Genomic DNA, 17,817 nt, shown 5'->3' on the forward strand with positions numbered 1-17,817 from the left:
TCGTGTCATAGAAAGGTACGTGCTGTTGTCAAAGGGCTCTCCCGATGCCCGTGGTGTTTGTTAAATTGCAGTTTTGACATGTCGCCCTTATTTGTTTAATAGTTTAAAAAGTTGTCAGACGCAATGCCAAATCCTCCATCCCTTGTCTCGCACCAAACTCTCTGCTCATCTGCAAACAGCCATGTTTTCCAGCTCCTCCGTGGGCAGTTACGCAGTTTTTTCGATAAAGAGTTCAAGAGGTCAAACGCCTTTTGCAACAAGTTTCGCTCATTAAAACTCTTCCTCAGCTGACTGAATGCCTAATTCGTGCTGGATTAGTTATCGGCTCCTTCAACTACTTACTCAAAATTTGGACCTGAGCTTAGGTTGTCGTTTCCTTGTGTTTTTGTGTGTGTCTTGTTCAGCCTAAGCTGTCAGTCTTACTCTTTTTGTTTTGTTTTTTTTTACTAATTACTTTTTCTCATGCATCTTAGTGTGTTAAAGCTGACACTCATGTTGGGAGAGCAGCAGTCATGTGCTACTTCTATGACACATAGGGTCCCCAGCGTCTACTTCTCATCAGAAAGTGGCAAACTTCACATGGTGGCCATGTGCGAGGGAGGTGCACCCTGTCCCCCCTGAGTCACTCCACCTCGCAGACATCCTGACCAGTTAGGAGTCCTAGTGCAACTCACCTGGCTCCCATATGGGCAATTGTGTTTGTTGGAATGCATGATGGCCTTTGCCTTTCTCTGTAGCATCAAAATATTAAGGGCATTACTTGAAGACCAATTGTCTTCTCTGTATTTAATCATATACAGATCATAAATTGTTGGCTTTCATGTAACAGGATGGGAATGAACACACACATGCACACAAAGACTACTCCACACACTACTCTACTACTCTGCCCACAATGACATTAACATATTAAGTAAAACAGCTCACAGTGGATAATTCTTCAAGCAATTTGCCAAGGATTCTCATACATTTAAAAGAACCCACATGAAACAACACCAGGCACTCTTCCAAAATAAACCCCACAGTGTTTTTCATTTCCCTTCTTTATTGACAGTAATCCATGATAAATTGTGCAAGCATGTGCAATTTAAATTTGATGTATGTTTCTCTTTAGGCAGTCAGTTTACAGTTTGAACACAACTATAATTGGTTATCTATTTTTAAGAGTATCTTATGTTGCCTATGTTATGGACCATATGCTCCCCTGTTTTTTTTTTTGTTTTGTTAAAGTGTCTTCATGCAAATATGCGGATGGCTTTGTTCTCTCCGAGATGTCTTCACTACAGTTCAATATAGTAGTTAATGAGCCAGGTCCAGCTAATGCTCAGTGGAACCGAAGGAAGAAAGAATCAATACCTCTGTATTTCACATGGCATCTTTCATGTTTCCTGACGTGAACGTGTGCAGACGTTAGCGTGATCATTACAGCGGAGAATTGCCCGCCATCTCAGAAATGTACATTTAGGTTGCCTTGGGAATACATCCTCTTTCTTGTTAACCTTGACTTGTCAATTGCAAACAGATAGCACGCTCTGAAAAAAGCTTTGTTTTCACTTGTTAACTGATCAAACCGTAAGTCATTTTTCAGAGGACTTACAGTAGAACCATGAACAGCGTTGACTTTATTTTTGAAAGTTTACTTTTTCCATTCTAGGAACTATAAGGACTGTGCAATAAAGAGGCGGATACATCATGTTTATGTCAATTTGCCCTCCTCATCCCAACACTGAAGGCAGACATTATCTGGAAAATAAGGCTCATTATTAAATTGACACCCTGTAATGTGATACAATGTACACGATCGTTGAGTGCAACTAGACAATGGGGGGCTCACATTGCTCAAATGAAGGGCATGTTCTTGCTCAAGCTAAAAGGGGCTCATTATGTGCGTCGCCTGTCTTGCAGCCCGCTCCCCGTTGGCTGAGGAGTTCACCGTTCAGGAGCACAAGAACCTATCGTTAGTGTCAGTTTACTTGACACTTTCTTTGTGTCCCGGTTGAGCCCCGAGACTGAACAGCCCTCTGCTGCGATAATAGTCACCTGCCAGACACCCCGCAGTAGGAGAGGAAAGAAATGACTGAGGGGAGAAAAAAAAAAAAAAGAAAGAAAGAAGAAAAAGTGTGCAAATCAGAGAGAGGAAGAGGATGGAGTTGAGTCACAAGCCTGCTGCTGCCGTGGTGTCTGATATTGTGGTTACAAAATGAATTGTTTCCATGGTGACAGACAATTAAAGGCATCTGTTTTATCCCCGTTATATCTAATCCTGCACTACCTCAAATTATTTCCGAGAAGAAGAGTATGAGAAGCAGACGACAGGCGAGACTGTCTCATGAAAATGCTCTTGGAAATGACAGTGAGTGAAGGAGTCAAAAAGGTTGAACCGAAGTGCCACCTTGCCCCTTAACGCGCAACGCTGACACAGCCCAACTCGAGACACTGTTTCCAGTGTCATGTAAGGGGTTATGTGACCTAACTTACAGTACCAGTCCACCAGGGAAGAACAGATTTAGTATGCAAATCACACTTGATTCTGTTCTTAGCACCTCTGTGGAAAGATTTTCTTTACCACCTGCATGCTGCTCCGGCGACCTTCAAATACTGTCAATCAAAGCGCCGGCATAAGGGATTAAATTAAAACGAACCGTGCACTCTTAAAATGTGACCTGCAGCTACATTTAAAGGTGGAGGAGCAAAAAGAATCTAATCAAGTGTCTTTATGCCAAGGGCTTTTAAAATGCATGTCCTTCACCTGCACACTTCACAGTCATGGGTTAGAATAAAGTCTATGGACACCTTGTAGACATAAATTTAGTTAATAAAGTCAAGTGAGTGATTAGTATGACGGATATATGCACATTGTACCAGTGGATTTTATAGTGCAATGTGATAAAAATGCTGTCTCTGAATCATGCAGCTCTTTATCCACCGGTAACATCAACAGAACAATTTAGACCCTATCAAATGAAAAGATATGGCTCACCTAGATTCTGGTGTGTGTGTGTGTGTGTGTGTGTGTGTGTGTGTGTGTGTGTGTGTAATGCTCAAGAGTTTAAAAATATATGCCCAGAAAGCCCAAAACTATTATAGCAAATATCTTTTATTTTGGAAAGAGGAAGGAGCAGATTTCCACGCAGTGCCTGCTATCTATAACGAGTCAGTATTTATATCACACAACAGACATCAACTCAAATTAAATTTACCTCAGGTATCCACCCTTTGAATCACTCATTGTGCAGTGGCTTGAGCACTTCACACTCACAAACTACATACGCTCTTTCTGTAATATGAAAGATATATGAAACTAGTAACTACATACACACAACTAATGACTTGTAAACACACAGATAAGTGGTAAAAAATGAACACACAAATACGATTTACAAGTGAGACGCATGAATGGATGAATGAATGAAAGACTATGGAAATTGATCATTGTAGTAATGAATAAATGCAACAAATGCAGGGATAACCAATTAATGACAACTGAGTAAGTAACTGAAGCCATGAATACAGGGTCATATTAGCAAAGGAGGACCATATTAACCAGATCAAACCGACACACAAAATCATGGAAACACAGAAGAACACAAAGTGGATGAGACTTTAACATTATAACAGTGAAATTCACTAGATGCACATTTCAGAATCTGAGAGGTATGGGAAGCCAAAAGAAAATATCTGAAGTAATCAGATATCATAAAGTTTTAAAGTTATGCTCATAAAGATCCTATTTTGATGTGAATGTCCAATGTGAATTTGCTATGGAGGGAAATGAGGCAGGCCTGATCCCTTGTCTCCTCCCATGAATGGCCCCCCCCCCGGACTGCAGGCCAGAGGGCAGAGGCATGACAGCCAGAACTTGAGTTGTGGAGAATATCTGAGAAATCTCAGGTCAGAGGAGTGTTTCACAAATTATAGTCTTCTGATGTCAGCAGGCACACACAGTCTCTCCATGACAATCATCGTGTCAAGCGCAGTCTCATTTCTACTTGCGTATTCTTTCATCACAAGCTACGATCGATTCATTGGGTATATAAATGCATATTCTCATTTCCTGCTTCATTATCTTTCTAAGAGTGTAAACACATCAAATGTTTCCATAAAAACAGATTCAGTTTGTCACCAATCAGCACTCAAAATTCTGTTGTTCACCCTGCGTGAGTCCCGCAGGGATCGTAAATAGGGTAATTGTCATTTAGCTTTCAAGTAGCATTCTTCGAGCTTTTGTCAGGCTTGTTTTTAGACCCAGAGGTCATGGGAGCAGGAGGTTTTGGAAAGTTCATCAGTTCTCTTTAACAAGATGAATAATTATTCATCAGCAGCAGCCTCATCATGCAATACTAGCGTCCTTTAAGGAAAAAAAACACTGGCTGTGGTGTGGTAGCAACATTCACTCTTGCAGTAGCACATTCACTATGACTCAACAAGCACCTCTTAAGTAGGGGAGGAACGGTCGGCGTAACAAAGAACTTCCAGCAAACGAGTCAGGCAGACAGCAAATTATAGCTGCTTCATTACAGGACTGCAATCAGTCCAGTGATCGATACATACAGTAATCACCAGCTGTGCAGAGCTGAGAGGAGGTGGGAACAATGCCCCTCTGCTTCTATTGCTTCTGTCAATAGTTTTATAACAGACTGGAGGCAGAGATCCATAAATGTACCCACAGATTACCAATACAGCTAAGTAGTCAGTGTCATAGGCCAGGTGAGGGCTGGATAAGGGGGGGGGGCAGGAGACAGGAACATAGTGGAAGATTTCTGTATAGGATATACGTTAAAACACATATGTCTATGCTTTCTACAGACTTTAAGTAATGTGTCTATTATCTTAATGCAGCACTTCCTCTCATACATCAACATGTGGGTCTAAGAGGGTAACAAATAAAGTCCCTGAGTCAAGTCTAAGGCTATTTTGTTGGACAGCAGCAGCAAAAATACACAACGTGATATTATCTGGTGATGATTAGACTGCTACATAAGAGTCAAATGTAAGAACATTCGAAGATCAATGCAAACCCAGTCTAATTCGAATGATATAAACGTGTGTAAATATGTATTTCTGAGCACTGTGAATACGCCTGTAAACCTCTGGACTGAAACTATACAACATCTTGTAGTTTGTGGAATTGAATGTCATGAAGGTTTGATGACCATTACATGCTCTGTACCCAGATGTTCAGGGGCACAAATAAAGGCTAACCAGCAGATGGAGACATATCTGAAAACCCTTCCTGACTGCATCACAGTGTTATAGCCCTCGTGCTAAAAATGTATCGCATCTGTCAGTTATTACTTAAGCATGCCTGACTTTCAGTTTGCTGCTATTTTTTGGGGTGACCCCTGCCAAGCCCGGTGCTGTGCCAGAAAACCCTCCGTTTTGTAGAGACAGGACTTCGCCAAGGGGAATAAATCACTGGCTTTTGTCCAAGCTTACAATAGCACATATGTTTTTGTTAAGGACAGCTGACAGTTCAGATGTATGTGTGAGGGAGACAAAGAAGGTAAAATCCATGAGGAGTGGAACATAAAGCAAGGAGGAGGCAAAGACATCTGGGCGATCGATCAATCATCCCACCTCAGCAGTTTCTCTGCAACACACCCTACCACCCTCTGACACTGGAGTTTGCCCCACAAAATCTGCATTGCCTCCTCCTATATCTCAGTGTGTTACCTGGATTTCCCCAGTCTTTTCTTCCTTGCTTGCTTGCTTTTGTTCTGTCATTCTTTGTCTTTGTTTGGTTCTCTGTACTTTGCGGCATGCTTCATGAAAACAGCTGTGGATTTAAGAGGGATGTGTTGTGTGTGCCAGAAGCCTTTATAATTGCCTAGGAGTTAAGTTGATGTATTCATATTTGTCTGTTTTTTTTGTGATGCTTTTTACGGGTTGTCTTTTTTTTTTTTTTTTTGCAAGGGTGTGGAAGTCCTTTAACACCGGCCAAACGTTTAAGCAAGCAAATGTTTTTCTCAGTAGTTCACAGGCCTTTGTCTGTGCCTCGGAGCTAGCACGGGACACTAGCCGCCACTTTCTATGGACCCAGCAGGCCTGTTTGATTCATGAAGCAGCATCAAAGCTCTCATATTCCCCGTGCATTTCCCACTGCTCTCTCATCTCACTGTTGAATCGTTTCTCCAAAGCTGTCGGATACTCTCTCTGTGGGGTGGATGGCACTCGTCGGAAACTGATAGAGGGTGACTGTATACGCACATGCGGGTGCGCTTGTTTGTGTGTGTGTGTGTGTAAGAACAGCGAGGTAATGTGATGTGAAGAGTGGATTTGCCAGCATGTGTTCGTCTAGATCTTTGGATGTTTCCACATGCACCGACTCACATACACACACTTATCTTATTCCATTCTCTCTTTTTCTAATTCTCCCTAAAACTACCTAATTACTCCCAGTATGTAATCCAATCGGCCAAAATGCAGTATGTTAAGGTTCATTATGTGTTGACTAATGCGCCGCGCAAGTTTGGATGGAGCTATTCATGCAGCTCATCTTATTAAACCTGCTCTCTCCCAGTCTGAGCAGAATCCAATTTAATAACACATGCTGCAGTATGCTTTTATTACTGTAATATCCACCAAAGACTACTCTAAAATGGCACTTTCGGGGCAGCATTGACAAACGCAGATTGCATTTGTATTCTCATGACATTTTATCACCATTTGTGGTGCTGTGTTTTTTTCCTGAGTGAGGACACTTGTTATATCAATAGATCCAAATTTATGCCAAAGCTCGATGGCATACCTTTTTAAAATGTACATATTTATACGCCGGCGCTCATATTTGCTCGCGACTCTCAAGCGAAGCTGCGGCAGGACTAAACGAGGAAGTGCACATGGGTTAGACTTTGCGATGGTACAAATCAGTGGCACTGATGCTACTTGGGTTAGAACTCCATCCTCTTCAGCTGTCCCTCCCTCCCCCCTCACTCAGACTCTTGCTCTGTAGCTCAATAAGCCGAAGCTGCACCTAAAGAACGCTGAAGGCCAGAGTGCAAACCGCTTGACACGACGACAGCGCCTAAGTCCTCAGCTACTGCTGGTGGCATGTCTGTGACAGAGGTGGCAGTGGAGGTTGAGGCTGTTGAATCCATTTTGTTTAGGCTATAAAAGGCAGAGTTTAGAAAGAAAAAGTTAAACAAACTAAGTCAGAAGTGCTTGAAAAATAGGGTAGTGTGAGATTGTGCCGATTCCTTGGTTGAAATGTTTTTGGCTTTTTTTCATCCAGAGAAATTGGATGTCAGCTAGTGAACACATTTCAATAGCTAGTAGGGGTTTGTGCTGTAGAATGTTGTGCTTTTAGAAAGAACTGTGCTTAAACCCTCATCCGTCCCATGCAACAATACACTTTTATTCAGTCCGCCTTCACTTTTTTTTTGTCTTTTGTACTTGCATCATTACATTTTTGAGGCCACTCAGCTCCTGAACCGGACACATCGGAGAAGCAGCCTGAAGTGAGAGCACCATGAAAGGCTATTGAAGCACGGTGGATACATGTGGGCAGACGATAAACACTATTTTGCTTCATTACATCTGCTTATTCATGAAGAAATTGTTGGTTAGATTGCTCTGCTTTAATGCAGAGAGTATGAATTTTAACCCCTAAAAAAAACACCCGATACTAAAAGGTCCACCCACTAAATCCAATGGAGTCAAATACCAGAGGAACTCAACATTTAATTGATAATAAAGATGCCATTAGGGGTGGCTACATTTCAAATGAGTCATTTCTGTAATGTAGTCAGGGCCTTTTGTGAGGTTAATTGAGACCTTGACAGCACTTAAGTCTCCGCTGCATGCATGTGTGTCTTGTCTCACCTCTGGGCACAGCGTCGGCTCTCGGGCTTTATGGGAAGAGATTTGATCTGAGCGAAAAGCGTATTTCCCAAGTGTGTATGTGCATCTAATCACAAAAGTGCTGCCATGGGAGCAAGAGAATGGGATAGAGATGTACATTAGATGCAAGAGGAGAAACAGATGTATACCGACAAGTGCGTATTCAACAGCTGAAGAGTTCTCAGGGCTGGAAAGAAAAGAGTCATTCTTCGTGTTGGTTTTTGTGTCTTGAATGGCGAGGACCAAGTGATGTTCTCTCTCCTGGGAAAGTGGGAGGAGGGCTTCTCCGGGGGGGTGGGGGAGCCCCAGTGACTTTCCTTGTTGACCATACAGGAGAAATGACTTAACCCAGCTCAGCTCGTCAATATTGTCAAGAACAAAGATCATATGCTTGGGTTAATTGTGAAATAACTCATCTAGGGACATTGCTGGCGTCATGTCCAAACAGACAGATGCAACAGTGCCACTCCCCCCCCTCCCCCCCTTTGTTTCCTCTCCCGTCGCTCCCTGATCCTCTTCAGCTTCATCTCCGGCACTCAGCTTTTTATTCATTACGCGCACATACACAAAAAGAAAGTTTCTTGTTTGCAGATTGTGTCTCTCTCCGTTACACGTGACTCCATCTCACCGAGCTCATGGAAGCAATCACAAGCTGTTTGTTGCTTACCGTTAACAGCCCATACTTTGGGAGGGGCGCCGACTTAATACATAATTGAAAATGGTCGCTGTGGTCCATTTGGTACGCTTTTGTTCTTCCTACATCAGCAACGCAGGCACTGCCAGGACTCTGCTCTTGGGGGATTTGCTATTTTTTTTTTTTTTTCTCCATGTCATTTTTCCCTCCCATCTCTTTCCCTCTCGCCTTTGATGCCTTTTTTTTTTTTTTTTTTTTCGATGACTATTCACACTTCAGTTGAGATTGCTCTAAATTTCGATTTCAGCCAAAATGCTCTTTTAAGTAGCTGTCTTTGTCTGGATGCCATTCGTTCCTCACTTCCTTGTTTTTTTTTTTTTCGGCATACATAAAATGTTTTCTTTTATGTGAGTGCACGCACCCATATTATGTTGCTGTGTTTGTCTCGAAGTGAGCTCCATCATCGCCTTTAATGTTCAAGACGTATAACAGTTAGCATGTCACTTAACACAGCACTCTTTCTGCCTCTCCCCATATTCTGGCTTTTTTCATTATTTCCATTCATCATTTATAATTTAACTTAGTGTCAATCAAAAGCTGTAATAAATGTCGCCTCATGTAGGCTATCACTTGTTGAAGGCTTCATGGTCGCATCTCAGTATAAAGTGCCCAGCTAACAAATAGACACACTATTATCCATCACCACTCTTCTTTTCTCACCTAAGATTGCTCATGTGGCGAACTCGCTCGCTCATGAGATTTGGCTTTCAATCTGTCTGCCAATGGACCACCCCCTCTGGACAGCCCCAAGCACATCTCCCCAGGGAAATGCACTGTGGTCCTGGAGCGATTTTGCTGTAATGGAACTTCAGGATAAACTAGATTTGATGATCCGCCCATACGTGGGGCCTCTTGGCGGTTCGAGTTTGCCCCGTCTCCTTCCTGCTTCACCCCCTAAACCTCATTACCTGAGGCTGATTCTCCAGTCCTATCTCCGTAGGGAGACAGAGGTGAGGGGGGGCGAGGGCAAACGAACACAGGAAGAGGAGTGTCACTTCAGATCACAGTTCAAGTCTGGATACCGGTTGATTTGTGTACCCACGGAGCGGGAAGAGTTATTTGAGAGTTGAGAGATCTTATTGTTATTGGTAGTGGTGTGTGCAGCTTGTTTTTGTCCCAAGAAACGCTTTCGGATTTGTATTCAGTTTGGAGATCATCTTTTCGACTATTATTAATTGTAATCATAATAATTAATTATGCCATCACTGAAGCAAAAGTAGACTGTATGTACATAGACTACATAAATGCCAACCCCCTGCTCACTGGCTTTAGCTCCCACACTTTGACTCATGTGATTGAGGTGTCACTGTTGTGAGTGTGGATGCAGCAGTGGTACTTTCTGTAGTGACAGCTGCAGGTGTTTGTTCAGTTCCTGACAGATGCACACTGTGTCCTCCCCTGCTGCTGCTGTTAGGCTGCAGTTTGACATGTGTCCATTGTACAAACTGGCTGTTTTGACTGGTAGTGTGTGAACGCAGCTCACTGCAGTGGAAGGAGGCCATGTGGTGCAGACAGACTGACAGGCATTAGCAAAGTTGTCAACACCTTTCTTCCTTCCTCTCTGTCTGGCTTTTCTGAGTTGCTCCTTTAATGCACTTTGTCTGGTCTCTGCATTTGTGCTCCCTCCTATTATTTTTTCCCCTCGCATCCCCTTGTTTTCCTTAATTCAAAACCCATAATTCTCACCCAACTCTTTGCTTTGTTCTGATGGAAGTTATATTTTATACAAAACGCTCACACTGCTGTAATATTCCATGGCAAATGCATTCACTCAACTCTTCAGTTATTTTACGTGGTGGATTAGGGTGTTGCTTTCATGATGAAAACATGTCTTGCATGCATTAGAGCTGCAGCAACAATCAATTTTCTAACTCTGGAATCAATAACCACAGCTAATCAGTTTCATCTCGGAATATTTGACCCATGAGAGGCGATGAAGTGTTACATCCGTGTTAGTCCTGTTCTGGCACCAGTGTTTAGGAGTTAATCTGCTCTGAGACTATTTTTTGGCATTTAATAGGTATAATCTCTCTTTATAATGCTTAGATTAAAGTTTCACTCCAGGCATTTTTAGGACATTTAAATGCTTTGCCTTGAATAATAATTTCAATAAGATAATGGGTCGGATATGTTTTTTTTTTTTTCCCCCACATAAAAAGGTAAATGACCTAGTTCAACATTCTTAAAAGCACAACTACTCATTCCAGAATCACCTGCATGAATATTAAATATTATTCATCACATCATCACTGCTGGAAAAAGAGAAGTCTCCTCCATTAACTCAAACGTCCATTCTTAGTGCATACGTGTGTTAAAATGAGATTTAAAAATGAGCACAAAGAAAATGTCCCTCTCCCTCTGTTTTTTTTTTTCTCTCCAGGTAAAGAAGAGTCAGTAGCCACCTTCAAGGGCAACGAGTTCTTCTGCTACGACCTGTCGCTGACGCCCATCCAGAGCAGCACCGACGAGATCACGCTTTCCTTCCGCACGCTGCAACGCAACGGCCTCATGCTGCACACCGGAAAGTCCGCCGACTACGTGAACCTTTCCTTGAAGAGCGGCGCGGTTTGGCTGGTCATCAACCTGGGCTCGGGGGCATTCGAGGCCCTGGTGGAGCCCGTCAACGGCAAGTTCAACGACAACGCCTGGCATGACGTGCGCGTCACCCGCAACCTGCGCCAGGTAAACACTGCCCGTGTAATCCAGGGCCACCGCAGTCGGAGTGGTGCCTCTGTCCGCCACCCACCCTATCTCTGCCGCTTTATTTGACTCCCCACTTTTTTACATCTTTTCTCTCTGCACGTGAAGCACTCAGCTGGTGTTTTCTGTCTCTCCTCTCCTGTTGATTGCTGTCCAACTTAACAGACCTTTCTTTTTTCCAGGTTGGAGTTGATGCTGTTTTTTTTTCCCCGTCATGCCTTGCTCCATATTTTTTTCCCAAAATGACCAAAGATCCATCTCGCCTTGATATTCAACAGTCACTCAAAGGCTATGCACATTTGAAGAAGCAGTATGTAAAGTCACACCACCTGCTTCAAACAAATATGGGCCAGCATTACTCCTCCTACTCCCACACCCCTCCTAGCCTAATAAACTTTGCAATGTGCTCAAAAATATATAGCTATTCCCCATCTCGTGCATTTTCTGTCATTTTACAACACAGGGTTGCACAAAAGTTGTAGCCCCTTATGCTAAACACACATAAAACATATTGTACATAGGTAATTCAACTGCCACCTGTCCGCCTGGATAATGTGGACAGAGATCATTTCAGTACAAAGTGAAAAAGTAATGTAGAGAAGTTTGAGGGAGCTATGTCTGCTCCATCTGGACGGTTCTTCGGTTCAGTTTGTGTCGTTACTTGCAATAAAGATCCGACTTAAAGTGGTAGCTGGGGCAGCGTTACATCGTCTGTCTCTCATGGACTGGATGATAGGGTACGTATCATTGCCCCTGAGGTACACAGTGACATTATGTGAAAGTACGGGCCAGGGCTAGCTGGCTAGCATGCTTGACATAACGATCGATACTGTTGTTTCTACACACTCTGGTGATATTGATAACTGATTTTACCTAAAATCATGATTACATCCTACACATTGTGCTTGTAAGGTGTTACCAAGGGCATTGTTTCGTCCTGTTATTAATGAACAAGTGCAGAAAGTCCACCGCTCGGTATGTATGCACATAATGTACTCGGCTACACGAATGGAATGCACCCTAATTTATCAAAGGTGACACTGCACTTAAACCCTTTCTGAACAAATTACCCAACACTTCTTTACAAAACTTTAATCGCAGCTAATAGAAAACAAAAGAGCATGAGCAAACTGAATGTTCGTCTGTTGCCTATGCATGTTCATCTTTGTTTTTTCATCTATATACATATATATATATATATATATACACACACACATACATACACACACACACAGCAAAGCACTAAAGTACATGCACACAGAGCACGCTCTCTGAAAACTATCAGAATGCACCCGGTCATCAATTGGCAGTTGCAGATACCAGCAGTGAGATACAATCAATTTCACTTACGCTTGCCGTGCTTACTTCTTCACTTTTTTTTTTGGGTAATTCTAATTGGAATGAATGGCTTGTCAGACCTAATAATGGGCACCGTAAGCGGCCCAAAATGCAAAAGAAGCCTGATGTGAACGCATTAACACGAAGATGGTGCATCAACTTCTTTGTGTTCGCCTGCAAAAATGTCCCCAAAAAGTTGCTAGTGGGGGGGGGGCAAACTCTTGTGCTCAGACATTGAGGAAATTCCTCCCCATGTGAAAACGGAAAGCCTGAGAGCAAAGTGATTCTTAATGTGAACTAAGTGCTGTTAAATTAAAGGGAGAAATTTCCATGCCAACTAGACTATAATTTCTTCCATATATTATTTTATAATGAATTTCATTATGAATATTATTATATACTTCAGTATGGCAACATAGACATGAAATAGTCCAAGTTATGTGACGCTTATGTTCTATGAGCTGTTTTTGCTTTACAATGATAGCAAATGTCGGGGTCAAATATGCTGTAGAGAAATGTGTGATCAGCAGAGTAAGACTGGCTTAATGAGTCTGGAAAGACCACAAGTTTCAAGGAATTACAGCATGAGCCAACCCCCCCTTACCCTCAACTGCACCATTAGGAAAGTAAGTAACACATGCACATGAACACATGCTTCACTGACACCTATCCTACTGTCGATCTAAGTCAGAGCAACACCGGTAATAACAGTTACTAAATGACACATATACAATATTATTAAATAAAGTTTTGAACACAGTAGTATCAATAATAATTTAATTCAGCATTCGCATAGTTCGCAAGTAGGTAATCTCACTTTATTCTTGATATTCCTCGGAAAAACAATAAAAACTCCTGTTTGCATTAAAAAAAACGTTAATGGAACTTTACTTAATTACGATTAAGCGTCGTGCTGTATTTGTTACAAGTTTTCGTGCTCAAACTCTCAAAATCCTGCTGAAGTATCAGTCCACGCGTTGACCCAGCACTAACCGCACGCGTCACGCTGTTCAGGCGGTCTCCATTAACTCACGCAGCAGCTTGATTCCCCGGTGGGTCATTCTAATTGACATAACAGCCCTAAGTGTTAAAGAGCTTTCTAGATTTACATCGGACCATCCCCACGTGGCGACACAAGGAGAGAGAGGTATCGATGACATCGACCACCTTTGACCCTGTGTTTACTCCAGCGCTGATACCCAGCTGATCAATGAGCACTTACATGTTTGGAGCTACGTGCATTTACCCAGTTACGCACATGTCAGAGGAATTCAATATCCAATATATATATATGAGATTGTTGTTTTTCTATAAGAATTATTTGATAGTTAGACATAAAGAAACAAAACTGTAGCTGTTATTTAGTGTTATCAGTTAAGAGATATTAATGAAGTTATAAATGCAGTCACACCTCACAATGTGGCGCTCTCCGTTTTGTTTCGCCTTCCAAAAACGACCGGAGTTTAATTAAAACGTGCGTGATTAACACTTATAAACCTACCAAACACTAAATTTACTGCAGGGTTGTCAATTTGGATTACATTGTGCTCAATATTTCTTCCACAACCTGCATAGTTTCCAAATACATTTGCATTACTCAAAAAATAAGGACAATTAGGAATGCATGGTATGCAATGAATGCACACCGTGTACCTACTGTATTCCCAGTCAAAAAATACAATTTGTTTCACACATAAATAGTAATGAAACGTTTTTGTCAGAATGTTTTATGAAGTTTTTTTATTTCAAGTTTTCCCCCCTTTTATTAAATGCTTTATTTTTCTCATTATGTGTGTCCATGTGTATTGACAGCGAACAAGACTTACAGGACAGTTGCCCATCACCGTGTCCGTCTTAACGCTGTGACTGCCGCTAATTACATCACCTGGTCTCAAAATGTAAACAGCACACCCACACAAACACCATTTATTACTTCCTACTTCTCCTCCCTGTTGGAACCGACATTACATCATGCATTAAAATAGCCTGCGGTTTACAAGACGTCGGATTCCAGCTGAGGTTATCATACAGCCCCAGTGGTCTCCAAAGTCTCATCCACTCTTCTGTCTCTTCTTCTTAATGGCTCTTGCAATGTCATGCATATCTACCGCTGCATCACTGAGCTCCAAAATAAGTAAAGCCTGTGAGCTCTCACAAGCCAGTCTCTCTCCCCCTCTCTCTCTCTCTCCCTCCCTCCCTCCCTGGCTGCCTGTATGTGTACGTGTATATTTGCTGTCTTTCTCCACAAAACCTATGAATTTGTCAGCTTTGTGCAGGATAAAATGAAGCAGACAGAATTAGGTGAGGTGATAGTGACTCTCCGCCAAGAAAGCGGGAGAGGAAGGGGAGGAGAGTGGGGAGAGACGAGTGTGCTCTCCGCCTGACAAAGTGAGCGCAGATTCAGAGCTCCCCTTTGTGGCACGTGGAGGCGCTGCAAGTGTGTGTGTGCAAAGTGGTGTGTGTGTGTGTTTGAAGAGTCTGGCTAATCCCTGCGGTGCACAGATGATAGGCAGGGAAGGACACTTGCCTTGACCTCTCATCGGTGCAAGGCTTTCCCCACAATACACACAAATCCTCGCCTGTTTCCACCCCATTCAGCGTACACATTGGTTAGTATAAGTAGCAAGGGATTCCTTCTTCACCTCCTCCCTCAGCCCCCCCCCCGCCCCTCCTCTACTTTTCCCTGACATGATCTACCATCATGGACATCTTGTACACTTCAGCACTGGCGACCGTCCCTTTCCCTCCTCTGGGATCACACACACACACACACACACACACACACATGCACACACTGCAGAACAACGATGGGCCGAGACAAAAGGTGGAAACCCTTTATGTCGGGGCGTCTCGGGAAATGATAGATATGTCTGATGCGGTGCAGCAAAACAGAACACATCAGGAAAAGAGGTCAAATATTAACTCTAGTCACTATACACCCAGCGGTTAACGCCCCTTCCTTTAGTGCATGCAAAATGTATAGTTGTAATGAAAACTGCTCGTTCTCTCCTGTACTGTGTGCTCTGCCAGTATTGATTTTGTGATCTTTTTTAAATCCCACTCCGATTTTCCCAGAAGCCCTGCAGACACACACACTAATCCACACACTGCTGTGTCCTCACATGGATAGCTTTTGCACTGACGACTGGAAAAAAAAAAAAAAAATTCTAAAAAAATCAGCCACAATTCCACTGAAAATACCTCGGACAGAAAGTAGAACCAGTGGCGCCTGTGTTATTATGTTCATACCCCCTAACCGTCATTACAGTAACTCGGAGTCAATCAGTTTGTGCGTTACAGAGCGGCAGCAGAGCAAGTGCAGATCAGGTAAAGGCTGATGATGGATGTTTGGTGGTTTAATGCATTGCCTTACATTCAATATTAGAACATTAGATTCACATAGAGGTTCTAATATCATTGCCAGCAGTGAGACGGAACACTGAAGAAAAAAAAAAAAACTGACAGCAGTCGGGAGATTTATTTTTCTCTCCTGGCTCTCACTCTGCATCTCCACAGCATCACAGGCTCAACCAGCAGACAGAGCGGCATCTCTACCAACGGTGTTCCGTGTCTGGAGCCCAACTTAGTTATGATTAAATTAATTCTGCTGTTAAGGTTAATGTTCCTCCAGTCAGGCTAGCATCAAGAATCAGTTCAAGGAAAGTGATTACGATTAAGAAAAGAACCTTTCTTCAGACATGGTAAAGGGAAAACATAGAATTACAGTCAATGCAACACACATGCATGCATTTGCATAATGCTGTTGGGGGCACCATGCCATTAATAGGTGAAAATCTGCTTTATGTGGCCATTAAAACTTCAAAATGTAGTAAAACATCTGTGAAATAAAAAAAAATCGCCTGCGTTCTCTGATAAGAACGTTTCGCCCCACCGCTCCGTAGTTGACTACAGCGTAGCACTTGTGGTGGTACAGTGTTTGCATTCAACAGCTCGGTTTTTGTCCGTGGTTCGTTGCAACCGTAGCAATAAAATGCCAGGAAAAAGTTAGATGCCATGCTTACAACCTACTGGAAAGATAGGAACACAGAAATACAGTAATCTATATTCTAGTGTATTCCTGGAGGGCTAACTTTCTATGTTGACGATCAATGGAACAATCAAAATGGCCCCGCATCACAATGGCCCGACTGTAAGCTTAACAGGCACATATGTCCCAAAGGACATCGCAGTCAGAGGAAACATGAGACAAACACCGGCAGGGGAGAGGAAGTGCACGCTTGTATGTCTGTATTTTTTTGTTTGTTCATATGAAGCCAAGAGAGAGAGAGAGAGAGAGAGAGAGAGAATGATTGCGTGCACAATAGAGAGTGGGAAATGATGTGTAGTGCTGCTGTCTGAGAATAAAGCAATATCTGTGCAGTGGGATGACGGGGGAGCGCTGGGAGAGAGACAACAGTTTGTTCTCTACTACGAAAAAAAGAAGAACAGAAGCAAGCTTTCTTTTAATTCCCCCGTGTTACTTTACAAGCAAAAGACTCATCATGCAGCGTGTCCCAGCACTGGGCCAGTAGCTCAGCCGGCTTCCAGAGACAGATCTTTGAACTCAGTCTCTGTTATTTTGCTCTCCTGTTTTTCCCTTTGTATCACGCTCTTCTCCCCTGTACTCTCTCACCTCTTCCTCTCTTGTCTATCCCTCCATCTGTCTCTCCGCCCGTGCACACACCTCTTTTCCATAATCATTGGACCTTGGATGCAGCTATTGGATTAAATTGATTGGATCAAGCGGATTCTTTTCATGTTCTTTTAGTGCTGAATGTGTAGCCCTAAGGTTCGACTGGCGGCCCAGAGTTCAGCTGGAGAGGGGCGAGCTTTGATCCGCATCAGGACCAAGTTCAGCAAAGGTCACGTTGAGAATTATAATCTGCTACTGCCGTGGACCAAATTAGAATCCACTGAGGTCGACACAGAAGATTTCTTCTATTTATGTAAAGACTACACAAGCTTAACAATCTATAGAAAGACGCATACACATTTTATGAATATGTTGTTTGCCGCAGCCCAGATTGACGCACAGGGCCGTGACAATAACTGCAATAGCACGGTCATGTGATGTGATGCCCCCTGTGGGATATCTCATAGCTGTCATCACTGCATCATAATTAAAATATAGTTAATATATATGTGCCCTTTTTTTATGTTGCACTTTGAAAAAGCCAAATTGGGCCAAAGCCTAATTATTGTTATAGCTGTCATTTCCTGAAGCATATCATTTGCTGTTTGAATAA

The 17,817-nt window shown here is 42.7% G+C and overlaps 1 protein-coding gene across 1 annotated transcript in view; it reads left to right on the forward strand.

Moving 5' to 3' along the window:
• Positions 1-17,817, forward strand: part of nrxn2b (neurexin 2b) — a 520,316-nt gene that overhangs the window by 169,738 nt on the left and 332,761 nt on the right. The window contains exon 5 of the mRNA XM_070854280.1: positions 10,914-11,215. Coding sequence (XP_070710381.1) covers positions 10,914-11,215 — 302 coding nt within the window. The remainder of the gene's footprint in view (positions 1-10,913; positions 11,216-17,817) is intronic.

Source organism: Pempheris klunzingeri, chromosome 23 (assembly GCF_042242105.1).
Source record: "Pempheris klunzingeri isolate RE-2024b chromosome 23, fPemKlu1.hap1, whole genome shotgun sequence".
In the NCBI taxonomy this organism is placed as follows: Eukaryota; Metazoa; Chordata; class Actinopteri; order Acropomatiformes; family Pempheridae; genus Pempheris; species Pempheris klunzingeri.